Here is a 19,520-nt window from a genome sequence, read left to right on the forward strand (position 1 = left end):
AGTAATGCCCACTACTCTTCTCCATTATCTCCATAACTCCCACTACTCCAACACTTATAGAGTTATAGTTGTAACTCCCATACCTCCATAACCTCCCCATGATCTTCCTTCATGATCTCAAATGTTTAATGTCATGTTTATGGCATTCTTTTGTATACCTCTATGTAATACTATAAATAGAGGATGAGAAGTGATATTGTACACACTTGAATATATGAAAGAAATAAGAATCTCTCCTCCCTTGCTCCCTACATTCTTGTCTATTTGCTTGTTTCATATTATTACTTTGAGCTAAGTTTCTTAACATAAATCAATTAATCTCCATTAGTTCAACAAATTATGGTATTCATAATTGATGCATGTTATTATTGATACCCACTTGCCAGTAATTAATAAGTCTTTGAAGGAGCAAAGATATGGCTTCCTCCCTCTTCCCCAATTAAAAAAGGAAAAAAATAAAAAGAAATTGAACAAACCAACTTTATCTATACAAAAACGAAGCAATCTAGGGGAGAGGGAGGCATTCCAATCTCCCGCTATCCCCTGAAAATGCAAATTCTTCAAACCTCTTCTTTGTTCTTCACATTCCCATCTTCTAAAACCCTCCTTAAACCCCATTCTTCAAAATTCAGTTCTATTTCTTTCTTCCCCTCTTCTTTATCCAAGCCTTCGCAACCTCTTACACTTCGCTCTTTCAGTTCTGATGAATTCCCAGTAGGTGATGACGACGCATTTCTCGAAGCATTTGGGCCCAAAGAGAAAGAATCCGAAGAAGAAGCTCGTCGCAAAAACTGGGTCGACCGTGGTTGGGCTCCATGGGAAGAAATCCTCTCACCTGAAGCTAATTTCGCCCGAAAATCTCTCAACGAAGGTGAAGAAGTTGCCCTTCAATCCCCTGAAGCTATTGAAGCTTTCAAAATGCTTAGCCCAAATTACCGAAAAAAGAAAATTTCAGAAATGGGTTTAACGGAAGATGAGTATTACGCTAAGCAATTTGAGATTAAAGGTGAAATTCCTGAACCTTTGAGTACTATGTGGGCTGGGCCTTTAGTGGTTCGTCATGTACCGCCTAGGGATTGGCCGCCGAGGGGGTGGGAGGTTGATAAGAAGGAATTGGAGTTTATTAGGGAAGCCCATAAGTTGCAGTCAGTGAGAGTGGACTATGATAAAGTGGAGGAAATGGTGAAAATGGAAACTGATGATATGGGGTTGGACCGGTACAAGATGTTCTTGAAGCAGTACAATGAGTGGGTTGCTGCTAATAAGGATAGATTGGAACAAGAATCTTATAAGGTAATACAGGGTTATTTGTATCCGTTAATGAGGTTTTATATTGATGTTAGGCTATTAGTATGACAACTTAAAGTTAATGCATTGCTGAAGTCTTTAATTCTTGTTGTGCTATCACAAATACTGTATTTAGAGGTAACATGTAGTATTAGTGTTCAAGACTGCTACTTGCTTTTATCTTTAACATTGAGTTAATTTTTGTGATGTAAAGTTTTTCCACTTTTGTCTGAAAAAATGCTTAAAAAGGAATGTATATTTGGTTCATCAATATTGTACTACTTATGCGCTATTTGTGATGTCTGTGCAGTATGACCAGGATTATTATCCTGGGAGGAGAAAAAGGGGAAAGGATTACCAAGATGGAATGGTATGATAGATGTTGCTTTTCCTGTTGCAGTTGAATATTTTTACTCTTTATTTGGGTTAGTGATGGCCGTTTGTGTCATAACTTTTCCCCCTTTTTCATATGGTTGCAGTATGAACTCCCATTTTACTATCCAGGACAAGTAAGTTGCTTTCTTTTCCCTTTCTCTGAATGATGATAAGGTCAATCTTTCTTTTGAATCTTAGAAACTCTGTTGTCATACATCTCAATAATTGAATATGAGAAGTTGGGCAGTTATTGAAGAGATTACGAAGTGCTCTAGCCATATTTGACTTTAATTGTCTCAGCAGGAAAATCCTGATAAAAAATTTGTCTTAGCGGATAATTTGATTCTTGTTAATTCTATTTAAACCAAACAAGCTTAATATTTTTCAGTTCCACTTTTCATCTTCTGGCTCTTTTATGTTTTCTCCCCTAGCAAGAAAGTAATCTGAAAACACTGCCATAAACTTTAGTATTTCTTTTCCTCCAAATCAGTAATCATGTGTGTGAGTGTACCAGCTGCCTTTCTGTTGGTTTGTATCACTATATCTTCAAATAGTTTCTCCTACAGTTTAGGGGTAGATATAAACATATATGCACTTCTGAAGAAAAATGATAGAACATTCTATTCTAATTTTAGCTTTAGCCACGTTTTTATAGCCAGTATCCCATGCTACCCCTTTTTGCCAAAGTTTGGTAAGGTGTTTTGTTATCTACATGTGCACATTCATTTTCTCTCTAGTTTTAGTTAGTGCAGCAATTTGACATGCATGTTCAATGTCTTTGTAATATCTGAACTGTAAATTTATGTCTTATAGAAAATCTAGGAAACTGTTAAATTAAAACAAAACTAAAACCTCATCAGGATTAGTGCTATCCACATCAGATTGTTAGACCATAAAGCTACTTTTTGTAATAGGCCTTATATTGCTCCATTCAATTGGAAGTTATATCAATATTAATCATTACGGCACATGAGTTTTAAGGAAAGGCAAGCTTATAAGTCTTTTTGCAGATTTGTGCGGGTAAAGTGACAGCTATACATCTTTATCAAGGAGCATTCGTTGACATTGGAGGTGTTCATGATGGGTAAGCTTGTTCATGTGACCTGTATAACAAAATTCCGGACATGTAGGTGAAAACTTCAGATTCACGTGTTTGATAATTTATTTGTCAATGCATTTCAGGTGGGTGCCAATAAAGCGAAATGACTGGTATTGGATCCGCCATCACATAAAAGTTGGTATGCACGTCATAGTGGAAATTCTGGTGAGTGATTCTTAATATAATATTTCTGTACATTTCAAAGAACATCATCTGAGTTTCTAACCAATTTCATATTATTTGACTAGCAAGTCACTTGTGCTGCGGAGTATATTGCACTATTCTGCTGAGAATCATACTCCATTATGCACTTATTATCAGTTATCTTGTTAGTTTTTGGCTTCTCAATGAACTTGGAATTAATTGTATTAGTTAAACACCAGATTGTAGATTTAGCCTATCTTCATATGTATTCAGGTTTTAGGAATCGACACATTGATTGCCATGCTTTATTGAGAAATTCTGATAGATTTAGGCAGCAGCGAAGCCACACTTAAGTTAGGGTGGTCAATTGACCACCCTTTGTCGGAAAATTACACTTATAAGTAAAATATTCAGTTTTAGAGGTATATAACATATATTGAACACCCTTTGTTGGAATCGTTTTTACTTATTTCAAGTTTGAACACCCTTCAGAAAATTCCTGGCTTCGCCACTGGATTTAGGGGCTAGTAGGAGCCTTTTTTCTGGGATGTCATTCAATATACACAATTATATTACGCATGTGTATGAGTTTAGGTTACAAGACATATAGCTGCTGTTAATTTGGCTGTCTTGGGAAAAAGCAGGTAGCCTAATCAGTTTTTTGGTTCATTTGCGCTTATTCTTTCCTTCTTCCTTTTAACCTCCTTTGTGAAATTGAGATAATTTTCTGGAATTCTGTGATAAAGTACAAAGGCAGGACATCTGATCTTGTATGCTCATGTAAAAACTTACCTATCTATATCTTGTAGTTTCACTTCTCCTTTCTGGTTCACAACTATTTTCATATTTAAGGTGCTTGAGACAATCTCAATTATGGAGGATTGATGCCTTAATATTTCTTTTGTTCCTTTTCAGGCAAAACGTGATCCTTACAGGTTTCGGTTCCCTATTGAGCTGCGCTTTATTGATCCTAACATAGATCACCTAATGTATGTAGATTTGCAAATCTTAATTTTCTGGTTTTTAAGTGCATTTATGATCTTTCTAAGACATTCATTTCCCAAATTTCTTCAGTGTTCATACTATGCTTCCAGAAACACATAGATGCTGTTTTGGGTCATATATTCTGACACTAACAGAGAGAGTTATAATTGCAGCTTTAATAGGTTTGATTTTGCGCCTATATTTCACCGTGATGAGGATACAAATCTAGATGAATTGCGCGTAAGTACCATTTTATTTTGGCCGACTTTTGTATTTCCTATTAATGGTCCTATTATATGATGCATGATTTGGTTCATATTCCGTAGGATGTTGGATTCACTTTATCTTCTATATTATGATTTTTCTGTCTGTCTCATTTCACTTCATAGCGTGACTGTGGAAGACAACCTCTTCCTAGAAAAGACCCTGGAGTCAAAGTCGAAGAAGAACCACTATTATCAAATCACCCATACGTGGACAAGGTATTCCTCTTTGTTCAAGCATTTATACAGCTTTAAATGCTGGAGCTTAGTTCTGCATGAGCTCTTCAAACTAGTTAAGTTTAAGTAGCCATTGCTATATGTCTATATACCTATAATAGCCATAAAATTCTGCTTAAGCTTCTTTTGACAACTTTAACTATGTTGTTCACTAAAATCTCCTTTGAAGTTGCTATGTGTTGTATGAATGTGCTTAAAAATGGATCAAACTGATCAATGTTAACCCCATTACTGAAGTAATTGATCCATGTTTTCATATTTTTATACTGCTGACCCCAAGTTTATCTCTTAGCGACATGCGTATTGGGGCACCTTAGACCATCTCAGTTAGCAAGTCGTGATTAACATTTCTATCTTATTCTGCAGTTATGGCAGATCCATAATGCTGAACAAATGATTCTGGATGACATGGAGGCAAATCCTGTTAAATATAAAGGCAAAAACTTGACAGAGTTAACTGATGATGAAGATTTTGATGAAGAAAATCGCATCGAATACTCCAAAGCTTATTATAAGAAAGCATTGCTTCCTAAAATGATTGCGGTGAGCAGCTTATCAAGTCGTTTTTTTTCCTGATGTTTCATGCATCTATCTGACAAGATTGCAACTTTTGCAGAAAGTCAGCGTAAAAGAGCTTGACTTGGAAGCTGCATTTGCTGAGCGTCAGGTTTGAGATAATATTAATTACTTTATTGTGACTATACGGATATCAATTTTATTATGTTTAGGGAGAATTAATCGATTTTGAGATTGAAATCAGGTGCTTATGAATCTATCCTTATACAATAAAATTAGTAACTCAAAAGTTAAGTGATACACTTGTTTTAAAAAAAAAGAAAAAGAGAGAAACTACTTAATACAATGCTACGATTTTAACTTCTTGAGAAAATGATAAAGAAAATTTAAAGAATCTCAACCTAATGTCTCACTTTGGGAAGAAAACTTTGGGTCAGTTGGAAAAATTCATTACTGGCATATTACATGTCCTATTTAAAGTCAACATCTTCGTTGTACAAGCGAGGCAGACTGAGTTGTTTAATTCAATACATGAATAATCAGCTTTTAGTAATGTAGAGTTTAATAAATGGTTTATATTTTTTGGGGGGGATAAATATAGACAAAAAATGACAGTCATATAGGCTTCTTGGAGTTAGAATACAGGATTGACTCAGTTATGCTAAAAGTTTCAATTTGAAAAGAGCCTGTATTTGTTCTTAACTTATTAAAGAAAATTTTCTCTACTGAGATGATTTGGAGCAGCAGATGTACATGAGAAGTGGAAACTCATTTCACTTTTCTCCTTGATGCACCTACCTCATTGTCTTACTACACCTGTTAATAACATGTAATTTAAGAAAACTGCAGCAAGAACTATATCAAGCTCATTAGTGGCAATATCATTGAAAAGTTCTGCTTATCGTTTCCTTTATTCACGTAAAAAGGTTTTTTGTATCTACAAAGTTTCTTCTTAAGGGCATCTAATTGACAAGATATGTCCTCTTTGTGTGTCTTATTCCTTGTTATTGTAATGCAGCACCATAATAAACTAAGAATGGAAGCACAAGAACGAGGAGAGGTGTACAAAATTCCCAAGCTGAGACGAAACATTGAAATGGATGAATACGACTTTATCCATTGGCGTCGGTCCCTCGAGGAAAGAGAGGCTCTGTTAAGAGATATAAGCTGGTATTCCCACTGGCCTTTCTCCCCTAACCTAACAGTGCCAGAAAAACCTTTCTCCATAACCCACCCCAAGGAAATTAAAGAGAATAATTTGTGTTTGTTATGTTTCTCCCGTTGATTGAGGGATGGGTTATTTGTCTCCTATCTATCTTGGGCAATTTTCACCTTATGAGCTAGCTTTTGGGATCGAGTTAGGCTCAAGGTTTATTTTCTTCACATGGTATTAGAGCCAAGACCAGTAGAGGAGCCAGGGTTTTATTAAAGGGTGTCAAAATCTTAAAAAGTAAATAATCGAAGATGTCAAGGAGATCAACACAGAGTATATACATAAAAATAACATGTTGACCTTTACAATGTAATTTTCCAGGGAAGGGGTGTCAATTGGAGCTATGTGGCTCCACCGTGGCCAAGACCCAATCCCAATTCTTGGTTTACTAATTGTGGACCCCCATGTTATATTGTCTATGCTCCAAATGTCCAGTCCTGGCAGGGGGTGATAAGTAACCTACATTGGTTGAGGGATGGCTTGTTTGTCTCCTTATATAGTCTTGGGCAATCCTCACCTCATGATCTAACTTTTAAAGTTGAGTTATGCCCAAGGTCCATTTTCTTCACAGTTTTATTATGGAATTGACATTCATATATAATACTAGTTTCTCTACTAAAAGACTTGTGTACCTTCTCGGTTGGTTTTTGTTAAAACCTGAATTGCCTCATCATGTCTAACTTGTGGGGTTTTATCTGTATCCCGTTAATTTACAGAGCTTAGCAGCATCACTAAAAGTGTGGTTGGATCTGGATATAAGATTGGAGTCTTAGTGATAATTGATTCTTTAGTTATCTCGAGAATTCTTCTGTTCCGTTTATGAATACCCAATACTCCAGAAGTCAGCTACGTAAAGTTTTGCTCCCTCTAGTTTGTCTTAAAAGATAAACAGTGGACATTGGGTTCATACAACTGATTCCAACTAGTTTGTAATATTCCAACGTTAGGATTCGCTTGAATAAACTTGTTGCTCCCAAACGCACACGCAAGTATACGTGGTCGACAAGTAATATAGGATTGTAAGTCCAGATATCGTACCCACAGGGACTTGTGATTAACTATCAACTAAATTAAACCCAAACAATTAATCTATTCAAGCGAATCCTAACGTATGAATATTTAACTAAAATTAATCTAGAGTAACAAATTAAGAAACAGAGGAAACAAATTGGCGAATATTAGAGACGAATTCAATGTGAGTGAATATTCTAGAGCTATGGGTTAGCTAACAATCCCGTTGAGTTTTCTACCTAAATTGTCTAATTAATTGTCTAGTTTATTGATTGACAGGGTTAATATTGCTCGTAGCCTTCTCCCGAAGTACAACTCGCCTATTCAAGCTAACCTAACGCCTATATTCCTATGGAATTAGAATTAACAATAACGCATTTATAATTCCCGTATAGTAACCAAGCAAGGCAATTAAGTATATCTATCCTAATCGCAAATCCGCCCCCCTCTCCCCCCCCCCCCAGAGTTAAGATCTTGCTCTACTCAATCTTATATGCAATATAGAATTCCCTCTCCCGAGTTCAATCCTAGATTCGTAGATAGTATTTAATTGGTGATCAAGCAATCAAATAATTAAGCACAAGATTGAATAAATAAACCAATATGATAAAATAATAAGAACAATTCAAGCTTCAAACCACAACGTTCATGTAGCACCCAAAACTCTAGACCTAATGAACTATGAAATTAAAGGAAGAGAAGAGAAGAAAAACTAGTTAGAAGCCTCCTCCAAGCGTGGTGTGTGTTCCTCCACGTGAATTCTCCTTCAAAATATGTTCGACCTCCTCCAAATTAGGTTTAGGACTCCTTATATACGAGTTGGAACCGTGTAGGACCGAAATAACCTTGTCCCGGACGAAATAGGAGAACCCCGTAACACATCGTCCATGGCGCTGAAAGCAGTGAGCTATTTGCAATCTTACGTTCAAATTGCCTTTGAATTGGATTGAATTTCTTTATTTGTCTTCCACTTGGGGGGACAAAAAGACAAAGGGTGTCCCCCTATTTTTTTATTATTTTAATTTTCTTTCTTTTTCTTCCACGTTTTATTCAATTTTGCTCCAAATCTCTTCATCTTCACATTGCTTTATTCCTACACAGTTAAAATATAATATTAAGCACAAAATAATATGAGTAATACTCAAAAGACGATTAAAAAGTACTAACATGAGATACAAATGGGTAAATATATGCATTTTTGGCCGAACATCACAATGCATGACTCACATTATACTGTCATGTTTACCTACCTTTTACAAGGCTTCCGGAAAAGTATGGACACGGTGGTCAGTCTATTCACAAAACAATGACTGTCAATACATAAAAGTCAAAATGGTCGTATAAGGACATGTCACCGGTTTACGGAGTCTGCAATAACCAGGGATTGGATGACTAAAGTTCTACATCTTTTTTCTTTTGTTCCTCGGATTGTTATCACAATAAGTTGTACAATTTTCTAAAATGCAATTGCTTACAATCTGTTTTTTGTGTTATCACGGTAAGAGTATTTGAAGTATAATAATAAGCTACCAGCAAAGCCCCATGCGTAACCTACCTAGAGAAAATAGAAGACAGAATAGAAGTAATTTACAAGAATTACATGTATATTTAAAATAGAACTGGTGTCTGGTCAAAGAGTTGAGAGCATTTAGTGTTAATTTGAAGTTCTCTTTAAATGAGAATATCTGACTACTTAATCTACTGCCATATATGTCAATATTCCCTACCTTCATATGTCTTGAAGCATTTTTGCTGTTTCATTTTTGCTAGTAACTCATCTACATTCTACACCCAAGTAGCACAGAAAAATTTCATGTTTAGTGAGTCATAAAATGGTTCACCTTTTCCGTTAGATCAGTGATTGGATAGATAGCTTTGTAGCTATTTATGTTCTTGATGTATTAAATGTTTACACATGAGGGCCGTAGCATTATTAGATTATATTGACTCCGGCTGACAGGTCTCTTTTGTCTGCTTTAAAACAATGGTGTGTATTTCTCTGAGCAGCGTTTTTTCTACGTTTGTAACATTTAAAGAGATCCAACTTTGTTTCTCTGATGTGAAAATTCAATCTCTAAACTTAGTTTTTTGATTGTGTACTTGTTTGATGCTCTTGCAGTCGTCGAGCACTTGGGCTTCCACTGGAAGAGCCCGGTAGGTATGTGGATCCGATTGCTTTTGGAAAGGATCAGTATGATCCTGATAGTCCCTTGTATAGATACGACTACTGGGGTGAACCAAAGAACTCAGAGAAGAGCAAGCAGGAGCGAATGACGGATGCTCACAATAAATCTATTGTTGGTAAAGGTACTGTTTGGTATGAAATGGCATATGAAGATGCTGTCAAGGAGCGGATGCAGATGGAGGCCCAAGGAATAGTGCGGGAATTGTATGATGAGGATTCTGACAGCGATGAAGTTGGTACAGATGATGACGACGATGATGAAGAAGACTTTGATTACAGCATCCTTGGCGACCCAAGTGCGAATGTATCCAACCAACCTTACGTCAATGGAACTGAATCTCGGCTATCAGATGAAGGAATGTTTGAGGATTAGTCATAGATAAGAAGACTGATAGCAGCAAAACTGTATTGGTAGTTTGTACAGAGCTAGGGACATTATCAAGACGAAGGCAATAAGTAGGGCATACTTAATTCTGAAAAACGGAGCTGTGATATTTGTTGTAATCTTCAAAAATGTACTTGTTACCGTCAATAGAAAAGAGAACAATTTTGTCTTCAATTACAGCTTTGTTGGTTTTGTTGTGTCATTTTTCTGGTTCCTGAAAGTTATCTTGCAAGCTATCATGTAGCTGTAATAACTATTGCTCACCTGCAGTTTTCATTTGTGTGGAATAAGGAAAAGAATAATGATGTGGTAAGCATGACTTCTGTGAGTTGATTCTATTATCTATAGCATCACCTATAAGAAATAAGGATGTTTTTTTACATTTGCAAGATGGCAAAATACAATTTTTAAAAATGGTTAAAAACATACATTTCTCAAGATGATTATGTAAGCCATTTTGGATCTAGTAAATTCAGAGATTGTGTCGAATGGAGAACAAGTTCTTTTTATCTTTTTAGATCAACAAGTGTTTATTCTTCATTTTCTGTCTTGTATGGCGAATGTGATTGAAAAATTAAAGGCATTCAAGAGTTTTAAGGAGATTAATTATCGAATATTCTCCTCTAAACATTTGACTAGCAATAGTAGAGTACATTTTCAATTTGCTGGAGCAGCAAGAATTAACAATCAACCAATACTAATTAAGTACGTCTCACTTCCCTATTAGCTGGGTGTGGGTCACATATATCCTCTGTTTTAATCGTTCTGTATTCAGGTTTAACGTTACACCCCGATTTAGACATAATGCATATTTAACTTAATTACTCCATTAAGAAGATCCAATTAACAAAATCCCAAAATTAGCATAGTTGGAAACAAGGGCTCTTCCCTAGATTTCATCGTAGCATTGCAATTAAACGACATTCATGTGATCTCATCTCCCTTTCATTCCCACCTGCCGACTTTTCTCCGTTCGATGGCTTCTCTCGCCTTCAATTCCGTCGCCACCACCACTGCCAATTTCCGTCCGTCCGCCGCCGCACGCTCCTCCATCCACCGCCAACTCTCGTATCTCCGCCTTTTCCCTTCTCTATCCGCTCCCTTACAATACCGATGGTCCTCTTCCTCTTCTCCCGTCTTTTTAGGTACATCACTTCACATATTCTGCCACATTTTACGTGTTTTATATGTGTGTTGATGGAAAATGCGATTGTGATATTATAATCAGGTGTAAGAGCTGAGGTGGCAGCTACCGAGCAAACTGGAGTTGATGGTGCCGCAAAACTGGAAGCTCCCGTCGTTGTTGTTACCGGAGCTTCTAGAGGAATCGGAAAGGCCGTTGCTTTGGCTTTGGGAAAGGCTGGTTGCAAGGTCATTTTTCGTTCGTTCGTCCGTCCATCATGTTCCATTACTACTGCAATATTAATTTTCAGATAATTTTGGATTTATCTAGTTAATCGCCTTATCAGGTTTTGGCTTACTGTCTTATTGTTATTGTTAAATAATTCTTGACCCTTTGGCCTTCAAACTGGGAGTAATTTGGGAAAAGTCTATTGCGCACTCCTCCAACCCACTTGATATTTTGTTTTCAGGTCCTAGTTAATTATGCGAGATCTTCAAAGGAGGCAGAAGAAGTTTCCAAAGAGGTCTGTGTTCCTTTTTCCAGTAAAAATTAGGTGTCATTTGTTGCTTTACTGCAAATTTGGTATGATGATATGAGTTGAGCTTAAATCACGAAGTGATGATTCATATAGCTGACCCATCACCTCAACTTGTTTGGGACTGAGGCATAGTTGTTGTACTAAATCCCTCCAATTCCATGTGATATATTTGTTTTTGTGGTTGAAAGTTGAGACAATAGAACTGTTTTCTGACTTCAGAATGATGTTTGGAAGAGTATTTCTACACTTCTTTCACCATTCTGAGTGCTCAATGGTCCATATTGGGGTGGTCACTTCTTTTTCATTTTTTTGTTTCTTTTGGGGAAAATATGAGTTGAAAAACCACAGTATGCAACTGTCATCCGCTACACTAATGCAAAATTCAAGTTTATAAGTGGAGCTCTTTCTTTAAGATCTGATACCTCTTCTCCTAGCTGTTGTCCTTCTTGTTTATCTTCTCCATTCGTAGACCTGAAGTGAAATATGAATCTCCAAGTCGTTGGAGGATTTCTGCATGTTGTCAGCATCAAATCTTGAAAAGCTTGACTCTATCACCTGACCTATTCTCTGAGGCAGGAAAGAGAATACTCCAACAACACCATAAAGTTGGAATGCATGTAGGATCTAGTTCTCGAAGCATTTTTGGCAGATGACGTAGAAATAGTACTAACATTAGCTGTGCATGACAAAATAGAAAAGACGGTGTATCTTTTCAGAAAGCTTACAGTTATTTATTGTTCTTCTATTTTTGATAACTCAAATATCATTTCAAGTAATTCGCTTTAGATGGTAATAAAAACTATTTACAACCGTTTATATATGCTGCACTTGGTCTCCTACCAACTCTTAAGCTCTTCTTCCTACCTTGAAGCATCCTCTTGGTCTTTCCTTTCCATACAGTTCAAAGAAGGTGACTAGCTTTCCATGCTACTTTCATCTTGGTCCCAAGGTTCCTTACTTCTAGCTTACTATACTCTCTAGCATTCTCTTTGAAAATACCTAATAGGTATCAAATGAGGATACCACTGCCCAAAGCTGTGAAGTTGCTCTGCAATATAATGCCATTGCTCTTCATCTTTCTCTCTCATCTTTGATTCTCTGAAAATGGAGTTCTGCTTAATAGTGGTCTTCAGTTCTCCATCTTAGAGTACAACTTCTGGTAGTAGTGGTTTACGTCTTCTCTAATAGTCTAATCCACTTTGCTCTGAAAGTTCTTGGCCATCCGTTGATTCTTTTTTATGTAGTTGTATCTCCTTTAAATATTGGTCGTTATTATATCCTTTCTTAGCCAGGTGCTTGTATTTTGTCTCTGAATCCCTTCTTGTGCCACGAGTAACCTTCCCAGCTGACCTTTCAATTATTCTCTTTGAATTTCGTCGGCTTTCGATATAGTTTCATTGATATCTTTTTTTGAGAATGGTAGCATATTACTCCCTCCGTTTCAAAAAAATTGTCTTAGTTTGACTTGGCACAAGCTTTAGTAAAGAAGGAAAGACTTTTGAGATACATATGCCAATCTCTTTGAAATAGACTAATAAGGAAATAGTGCCAATTTTCTTGAAACAGAGGGAGTATATAATTTTAGCACAGAGGTTGTGCTGAGGCCATATATACAGATATCAAAAAGAGCTTAAACCGGGGGTATCTTCTATCTCCTATAAGGGTGTCAAACGGGCGGGTTGGGTCGAATATGGGACGGGTCAAAAACGGGTAATGCAAAAATGGATAAATTATCCTACCCGACCCATATTTAATATGGATAAAAAATGGGTTAACCGGCGGATAATATGGATATCCATGACTTCTTGAATATGACCGCTTTTGGGAGAATTTCTAGTCTTTCAAACTTAAGGAACCCCCAATTTGATGTTCTACAAATGTAAAAGTTAAACATATTAGTTATCTATTGGTTATCCATTTTCTAAGTGGATAATATGGTTCTTATCCATATTTGACCCGTTTTTAAAAAGTTCATTATCCAACCCATTTTTTAGTGGATAATATGGATGGATAATTTTTTTCTTTTATCCATTTTGCCACCACTAATCTCCTACTACTTCGGTCCTATCATATCTATCATTGAATCTACATCCTGTACAAACCTTACACCAGAAGTGAAACAAAAAAAAGAAAGTTCATCTTGATCTTCTATAAGTAGTTGCTGTTTCCTTCAAAACATCTACTATTTCTTTCCGTCCAAATGGTCCACCATAAACACCCAGGGATAGTCTTCCACCACTTTTTTTGTTTGCTCAGGTCTCCAGAGAAATTCCACCAAGCAAGTAACTCCCCTGTACTCCTGGGCATGGCCCATGACAGTCCTTTCATACTGAAAAATGGTGCCATAGAACTCTAGCAAACTGACAGTTTAAGAATAAATGGCTACTGCTTTCAGCCTCATTTCCACATAGATAGCACCTTGAACACAATGGCATACCTCTTCTCATCACATCGCCTTATGTTAGACAAGCATCTGTGGCTGCTAACCATACAAAACAGGCTACTTTAGTTGGTATTCTGGCTTGCCATATCGTTTTCCAACTCCACAGCTGAGTTTGCTGACCCTGCTGGTTGAGCAGTTTGTATGCTGAGTTCATTACAAAAGATCCATTACTATGCTTGTCCATTTAACCCTATCCTCCTCCACTGTAGTCCCCTTGAACTGATCAAGAGCATTCAGAAATTCAGTGAATCTAGGCAGTTCCCAGTCATTTAGATCTCTTCTAATGTTGAAAATCCATCCCTGCTGTCCCAACTGTCTCCCACTGTGACTTCAGGATTCAGACTCAAAACCTTCATGTCACTGAAAAGGTCTTTCAGAGGTCCATGTCCTAGCCAATTCTCAATTTAGAGTTGTCAATATGGGCCGGCCCGGGTTAGCCCAGCCTAGCCCAGCCTAGCCCACTTGGACTTTAGCAATTGACAGGCTGGGCTGGGCTAGCCCACCATTTTGATGGGCCTTATAATAGTCGGCCTACCCCAGCCCTATGTGGGCCGCGGGCCCCCACGGGCCGGCCCATCTTTTTTCAAAATATAATTTTATATTTTCTTTTAAGTTCTAACCTAAAAAAAGATAAATATTTAAAAGTTAAAAAATTTCGCAAAACTTAATAACTTTTTATACTGTTCCAATATATCACAATAAACACTAAAAAAGTAAAAGACAAGACTATATTTCATTCACTAAAAGTCAAAACTCAAAACAAACTATTCAAGAGAACGTCCATGACGCTTATGGGATATCCAACACATCGTCTTCATCAAACATATATGAATCCACTTGTGACAAGGTTGTCTAAACATTTTCACTTTCATCTACATCTTCAATTCATATGCAATATTAATTAATTAAATATTAAGAATAATAAAATTTTAATAATTAATAATATTCAAATTCACATAAAAAATATTACCACTTTGATTTTGGGAAAAGCCGTGCAGCCAATTTCGAGTAGTAACAAGTGTTTGGACTTTTTCATGATGGATGCAACTTCTGTACTTTGTCAGAACATGCCCACCAATGCTAAATGTTGATTCTGATGCTACAGTAGTCATACAAATACTAAGTAGTAAGTACATCACGCGCCATCACTGAAAGATCGGGATATTTTCTAGAATGATCCTTCCAATACATCTCTTGAAACTTCTCAAGATCAAGCTTTGGTTCCTCTAAGTAAAGATCCAATTCTGACTTTCCATCGCTAGAGGCAGTATACATTTTATATTTTATATATTTTAAATAAATATTTTTATTAGGCCCACGGGATGGGCCGGCCCAACCTCAGTCAAGCCTCACGGGCCACGGGCTTACTCGGGCCATGCTTAAAAGCCTAATTACAGGCTGGGCTTGGCCCGTGCCAAGCCCATATTGATGGCTCTAATTATCATTCCAGAAGGATGGTTTCCTCCCATTCCCTACTACAATAGCAATATTCTGAGCTAAAAGAGGCCAAATAGCCCTGATGGACCTCCAGACACCAACCCCATATGTTGTTGTCACTGCTCTAGCAAGCCATTGTCCCTCTAGCCCATTTTTTCAGTGATGACCTGTTGCCATAGTGTTTGATCTTCCCTGCCGAACCTCCAAAGCCATTTCATGAGTAGACTTTTGTTGTGTAGTCTCAAGTTTCTTATGCCTAAGCCCCCCAAGATTTCTTGCTTTGTGTCAAAACCCTCCCGTTAATGAAGCTACAGCTTCCCTTCTCTTTATTTCCATTCCAGATAACATTCTTTGCTAAAGGGTATTTCATTGATATCTTTTTTTTCCCTTCATCTCCAATCAGAAGAGCAAATAAATACTATTGATGTTTCCTCTAGCATTTATTTAGTGTCTGTGGTGTCCTGCATTCTATGATACTTAAACCAAACATATTTCTTGAACTTCTGCCGTGTCTTTCACGGTTTGATCATTGCTGCACACATTATGTTTGAGTAAAAGCATCAGAATAAGAAATTAGGAGCATTCATGTAAAGATAACAGTTTCATTTAAATTATTTTCTGTTGTGTGGCAACTTTTGTGCTGTTTTCCGGCCAACAACTGAAAATGATGCCATATGTCACTTAGAATTACTGGAGATTTGTTAGGTTTAAAATGATTGAGCTCCACTCAGATTTGGGTCCTTACAACATGCTGTACCAAGCTGTTGCTCCTTGTATGTCACCTCCACAATTATTATATATAATCCTGATAGGTAGTAGGTAATATACTAAGTAAACATCAGTTTGCTAGAAATCAGAAAACCAGAGTAGTAATACTTCTGAAATTGCAGAAATTTAAGTAGGAAATTCTTGTTTGGACTTTAATAGGACCTGCTGCAAATACATCATATATACTTGGATTCCTTAAGGGATACTCTCAGTTCTACATCTTCTGAAGTGGAGAGCAAGGTCTCGTATAACTTCAGACACTGGTAAGCCATGGATAAAGTGGTTCTGCTCTCTGTATTTTAGATAAAATTCAGAATTGTTCTGATGAGAAAATAGCTAGCAAAGAATCTGATGAGTTCATATACTGAAACCCAATAGTGCTGCTAGAATACCTTTTTGGAACACTTGTATTGATTACTCTCTTTTTCATGAAAGGCTGAGTAATCTTGACAACCAAAGTCATTTGGAGATATCTCGTGCCAGTTAAGTGATGATACTTCCTTTGTTTAATTTGTGCTAGCAGAAGGTTGGCTTGTTCTTGTATTTAGTAGCTGATGCTATCAAATATCGCAGGACTAAGTTTTTATTTTGCATGTAATGGTAGTAATGGTTAAATACTTGTTTGACGAATGATTTCCAATTCTTTTGTTAAGTGCTATATATAATGTTAAACACTACCTGAAGGAGTACTTGTTTCAACCAGCAATCTGATAACAGCGATAAGGTTCATCTGTAGGCTGTTTGACATCTTCCCCGAGATTAATTTTAATTTCCTTTCTTGTTGGCAGATTGAATTATGTGGTGGCCAAGCGATGACTTTTGGTGGTGATGTTTCAAAAGAAGAAGATGTAGAATCGATGATGAAAACTGTAAGCAAACTCCTTTCCTGGTGAAACTAGTTTTATATGTATTTTACTGCAGTTGTTTCTGGATAAATTCACCTTGTAAGGATCATGCATGCAGGTGGTTGATTGATGGGGAACAGTCGATATCTTAATAAATAATGCAGGTTCAGAAAAGTTATACTGTCTTGTCTTGTGTTAGTTTATTAGAATGACCTCTCAGTAATTGTCTTGTTCTTCTTTTCAGGTATAACACGTGATACTTTGTTGATGAGAATGAAGAAATCTCAGTGGCAGGAGGTTATCGACTTGAATCTTACTGGAGTGTTCCTCTGCACACAGGTCTATACGGTTGCCCTGTTTTAATTCGACTTGAACCTGAGTCTTTTTCAAAGAAGACATTTTTTATGAGAGATCTTTTTCCTTGTTACAGGCTGCCGCTAAAATTATGATGAAGAAGAAAAGGGTAAATTATTTGCGCCTTCCCTATTGCAATTCATCGAAAATGATATAGTCTGGCAAGGTTAAAGTTTTAGCTAACTGCTGCATAAATTACCACCCACAGTTTGATTTTTGCCTTTTCTGTCAATTTGAAGCTGTACTTATTCACACAAATCATAATGCATTCTTTTATATTGTTCCATATACTCCAGAATTTTACCTAGAAGCCTTCTCTAAATATTTGTAGGGGAGAATAGTCAACATATCCTCTGTTGTTGGTTTAGTTGGCAATGCTGGTCAAGCCAACTATAGTGCAGCAAAAGCAGGAGTGATTGGATTAACCAAAAGTGTCGCAAAAGAATATGCCAGCAGGAATATAACTGTAAGTGCTCCTTAATCCGACTGATTATTCATCTGGTGAGTATCTTCTCTTAATATAAGCAACTTTGGGACATTTGAATGTCAACTAGAAAGGAATTAGTTCTTTTTAACAAGGACAAGCTACTGACTATTTACCCACAATCTTCGTTTTTCATCAGGTTAATGCTGTGGCCCCTGGATTCATTGCATCAGATATGACTTCTAAGCTAAGTGATGACATTGAGAAGAAAATTTTGGCTAGCGTTCCCTTAGGTAAGGGGTAATCTCCTTAGACTACGATTGACAACTATTTCTCATATGCGACATTGTCCTGCACATCAAATATGGAAACATATAGAAATTGACTTCTTAGACAACTGATTAGGTGGCGGTTGTGCGAGTGTTTGGAGGTTCTTTGAAATGTTTGCAAAAATATTCAAACATATCTTTTTTAAGCTCTTGCAAGAGTGTTTTTCAACTTGCAAGAATTTCTGGGTTGACAGTTATTTTCCTCACAACACTTTCAGGAAAAGTCCCAAACTCTCACAGTTGCCACCTAAGACTCCCAAGTTGAACGGGACAATAATACAATTCACAATATATTTATGTGCATTTACTGCAAGATCCCAAACCAACAAAAACCTTGACACATCAAATCTGACGTAATTTAGACATAAGCAATACTAAATTGGAGCTGCAAAACTATCAGGATGGTCCAGAGCTTGATACATCCAGAATGGGATATTTCCTCCTCCTTATACTTTCATCCAGCATCTTCTCAAAATTTTATGCACTAATCTTGTATCATAAGAGATCCATTGTTTTGAATAAGGGGAGGCTTGGAGCAATGGTAAAGTTGTCTTCGTCTTCGTGGCCTATTGTTCACGGGTTCGGGCCGTGGAAGCAGCCGCTAATGCTTGCATTAAGGTAGGTCGTCTACATCACACCCTTCGGGGTGCGGCCCTTCCCCGGACCCTGCGTGAATGCAGGTTGTCTTGTGCACCGGGCTGCCTCCCCTTTTCCAGTGTTTAAAATAAGAGTTAGTATTATCTCACCGTTTATTTATAGGAATCTGTCAGTAAAACAACTCCGGAATACTCTAAAACTATTGGCATTTTGCTTGTTGTGGAAGGCTGGGACATAATTGAATAACACTCATGGATCTAGATATTCAAATGAAAAAATAATGTTCCTGAGTAGAAAGATTGTGTTGTGATGCATAAATCTGCTCGTTTGTGTGAGGTTTGGAAGTGTCACTACGAGTAATTTTTCTGTATACATTATGAAAGTTAATGATATTTCACTTCTGATTGACTATGATCAGTAAGATCAACAATATCAGTAATTTGTTTTTCAAAACTAAAAAATTTTGTTGCAATGACAGGAAGATATGGTCAACCAGAAGAAGTTGCTGGATTGGTGGAATTCCTCGCACTCAGTCCTGCAGCCAGCTATATTACTGGACAGGTATTGAAATCATATCTCACTGTACCCTCGCTTTCGCTTTGTATATATATTTTTTCTCGTTGACACAATATAAAGAGCTATTTATAATAGCATTTATTGTCTTTGCAGGTTCTTACTATTGATGGTGGAATGGTTATGTAGTAGAATTTTTTTCAGCTTCCCCATTTTGTTTCGTCTCCTTGTGGATGTGATTAAAAGGTTGATTGATTATGCTATGTTGTAGAGATGTAGGAGTAATATCATAGGAGCAGAGCGGCTTCTTATTTACCTTGTTAGGTTTTCCTTAACTGGGGAAGAAAATTTTGTAAAGAATTGGCAGACTTTCCGTTATTTTTGTCCCACTGTTGCAGAAACAAAAGATTGAGTTTTGGATGTCATAATTGTGAAATTTCGTACGCTTAT

General features: G+C 36.9%; 1 protein-coding gene and 1 pseudogene across 1 annotated transcript; both read left to right on the top strand.

Moving 5' to 3' along the window:
- The first annotated feature begins 427 nt into the window (after positions 1-427).
- Positions 428-9,878, top strand: LOC109244742 (protein PLASTID TRANSCRIPTIONALLY ACTIVE 10). Its single transcript, XM_019411882.1, has 12 exons — positions 428-1,293; positions 1,598-1,657; positions 1,767-1,796; positions 2,673-2,746; positions 2,845-2,926; positions 3,821-3,894; positions 4,063-4,129; positions 4,279-4,371; positions 4,756-4,932; positions 5,006-5,056; positions 5,924-6,075; positions 9,249-9,878. Exons 1-12 carry the CDS (start codon positions 550-552, stop codon positions 9,685-9,687), a joined length of 2,043 nt encoding a protein of 680 aa, XP_019267427.1. The 5' UTR covers positions 428-549; the 3' UTR covers positions 9,688-9,878.
- Positions 9,879-10,434: 556 nt separating this feature from the next.
- On the top strand, positions 10,435-19,514 carry LOC109244745 (annotated as a pseudogene).
- The last annotated feature ends 6 nt before the right edge of the window (positions 19,515-19,520 follow it).

This window comes from Nicotiana attenuata, unplaced genomic scaffold (genome assembly GCF_001879085.1).
Source record: "Nicotiana attenuata strain UT unplaced genomic scaffold, NIATTr2, whole genome shotgun sequence".
In the NCBI taxonomy this organism is placed as follows: domain Eukaryota; kingdom Viridiplantae; phylum Streptophyta; class Magnoliopsida; order Solanales; family Solanaceae; genus Nicotiana; species Nicotiana attenuata.

Coding starts and splice junctions, on each gene's coding strand:
- LOC109244742 (XM_019411882.1), top strand. CDS start 550: ATGCAAATTCTTCAAACCTCTTCTTTGTTCTTCACATTCCCATCTTCT. Junction 4,933..5,005: donor TGCTTCCTAAAATGATTGCG/GTGAGCAGCTTA, acceptor CAACTTTTGCAG/AAAGTCAGCGTAAAAGAGCT. Junction 5,057..5,923: donor CTGCATTTGCTGAGCGTCAG/GTTTGAGATAAT, acceptor ATTGTAATGCAG/CACCATAATAAACTAAGAAT.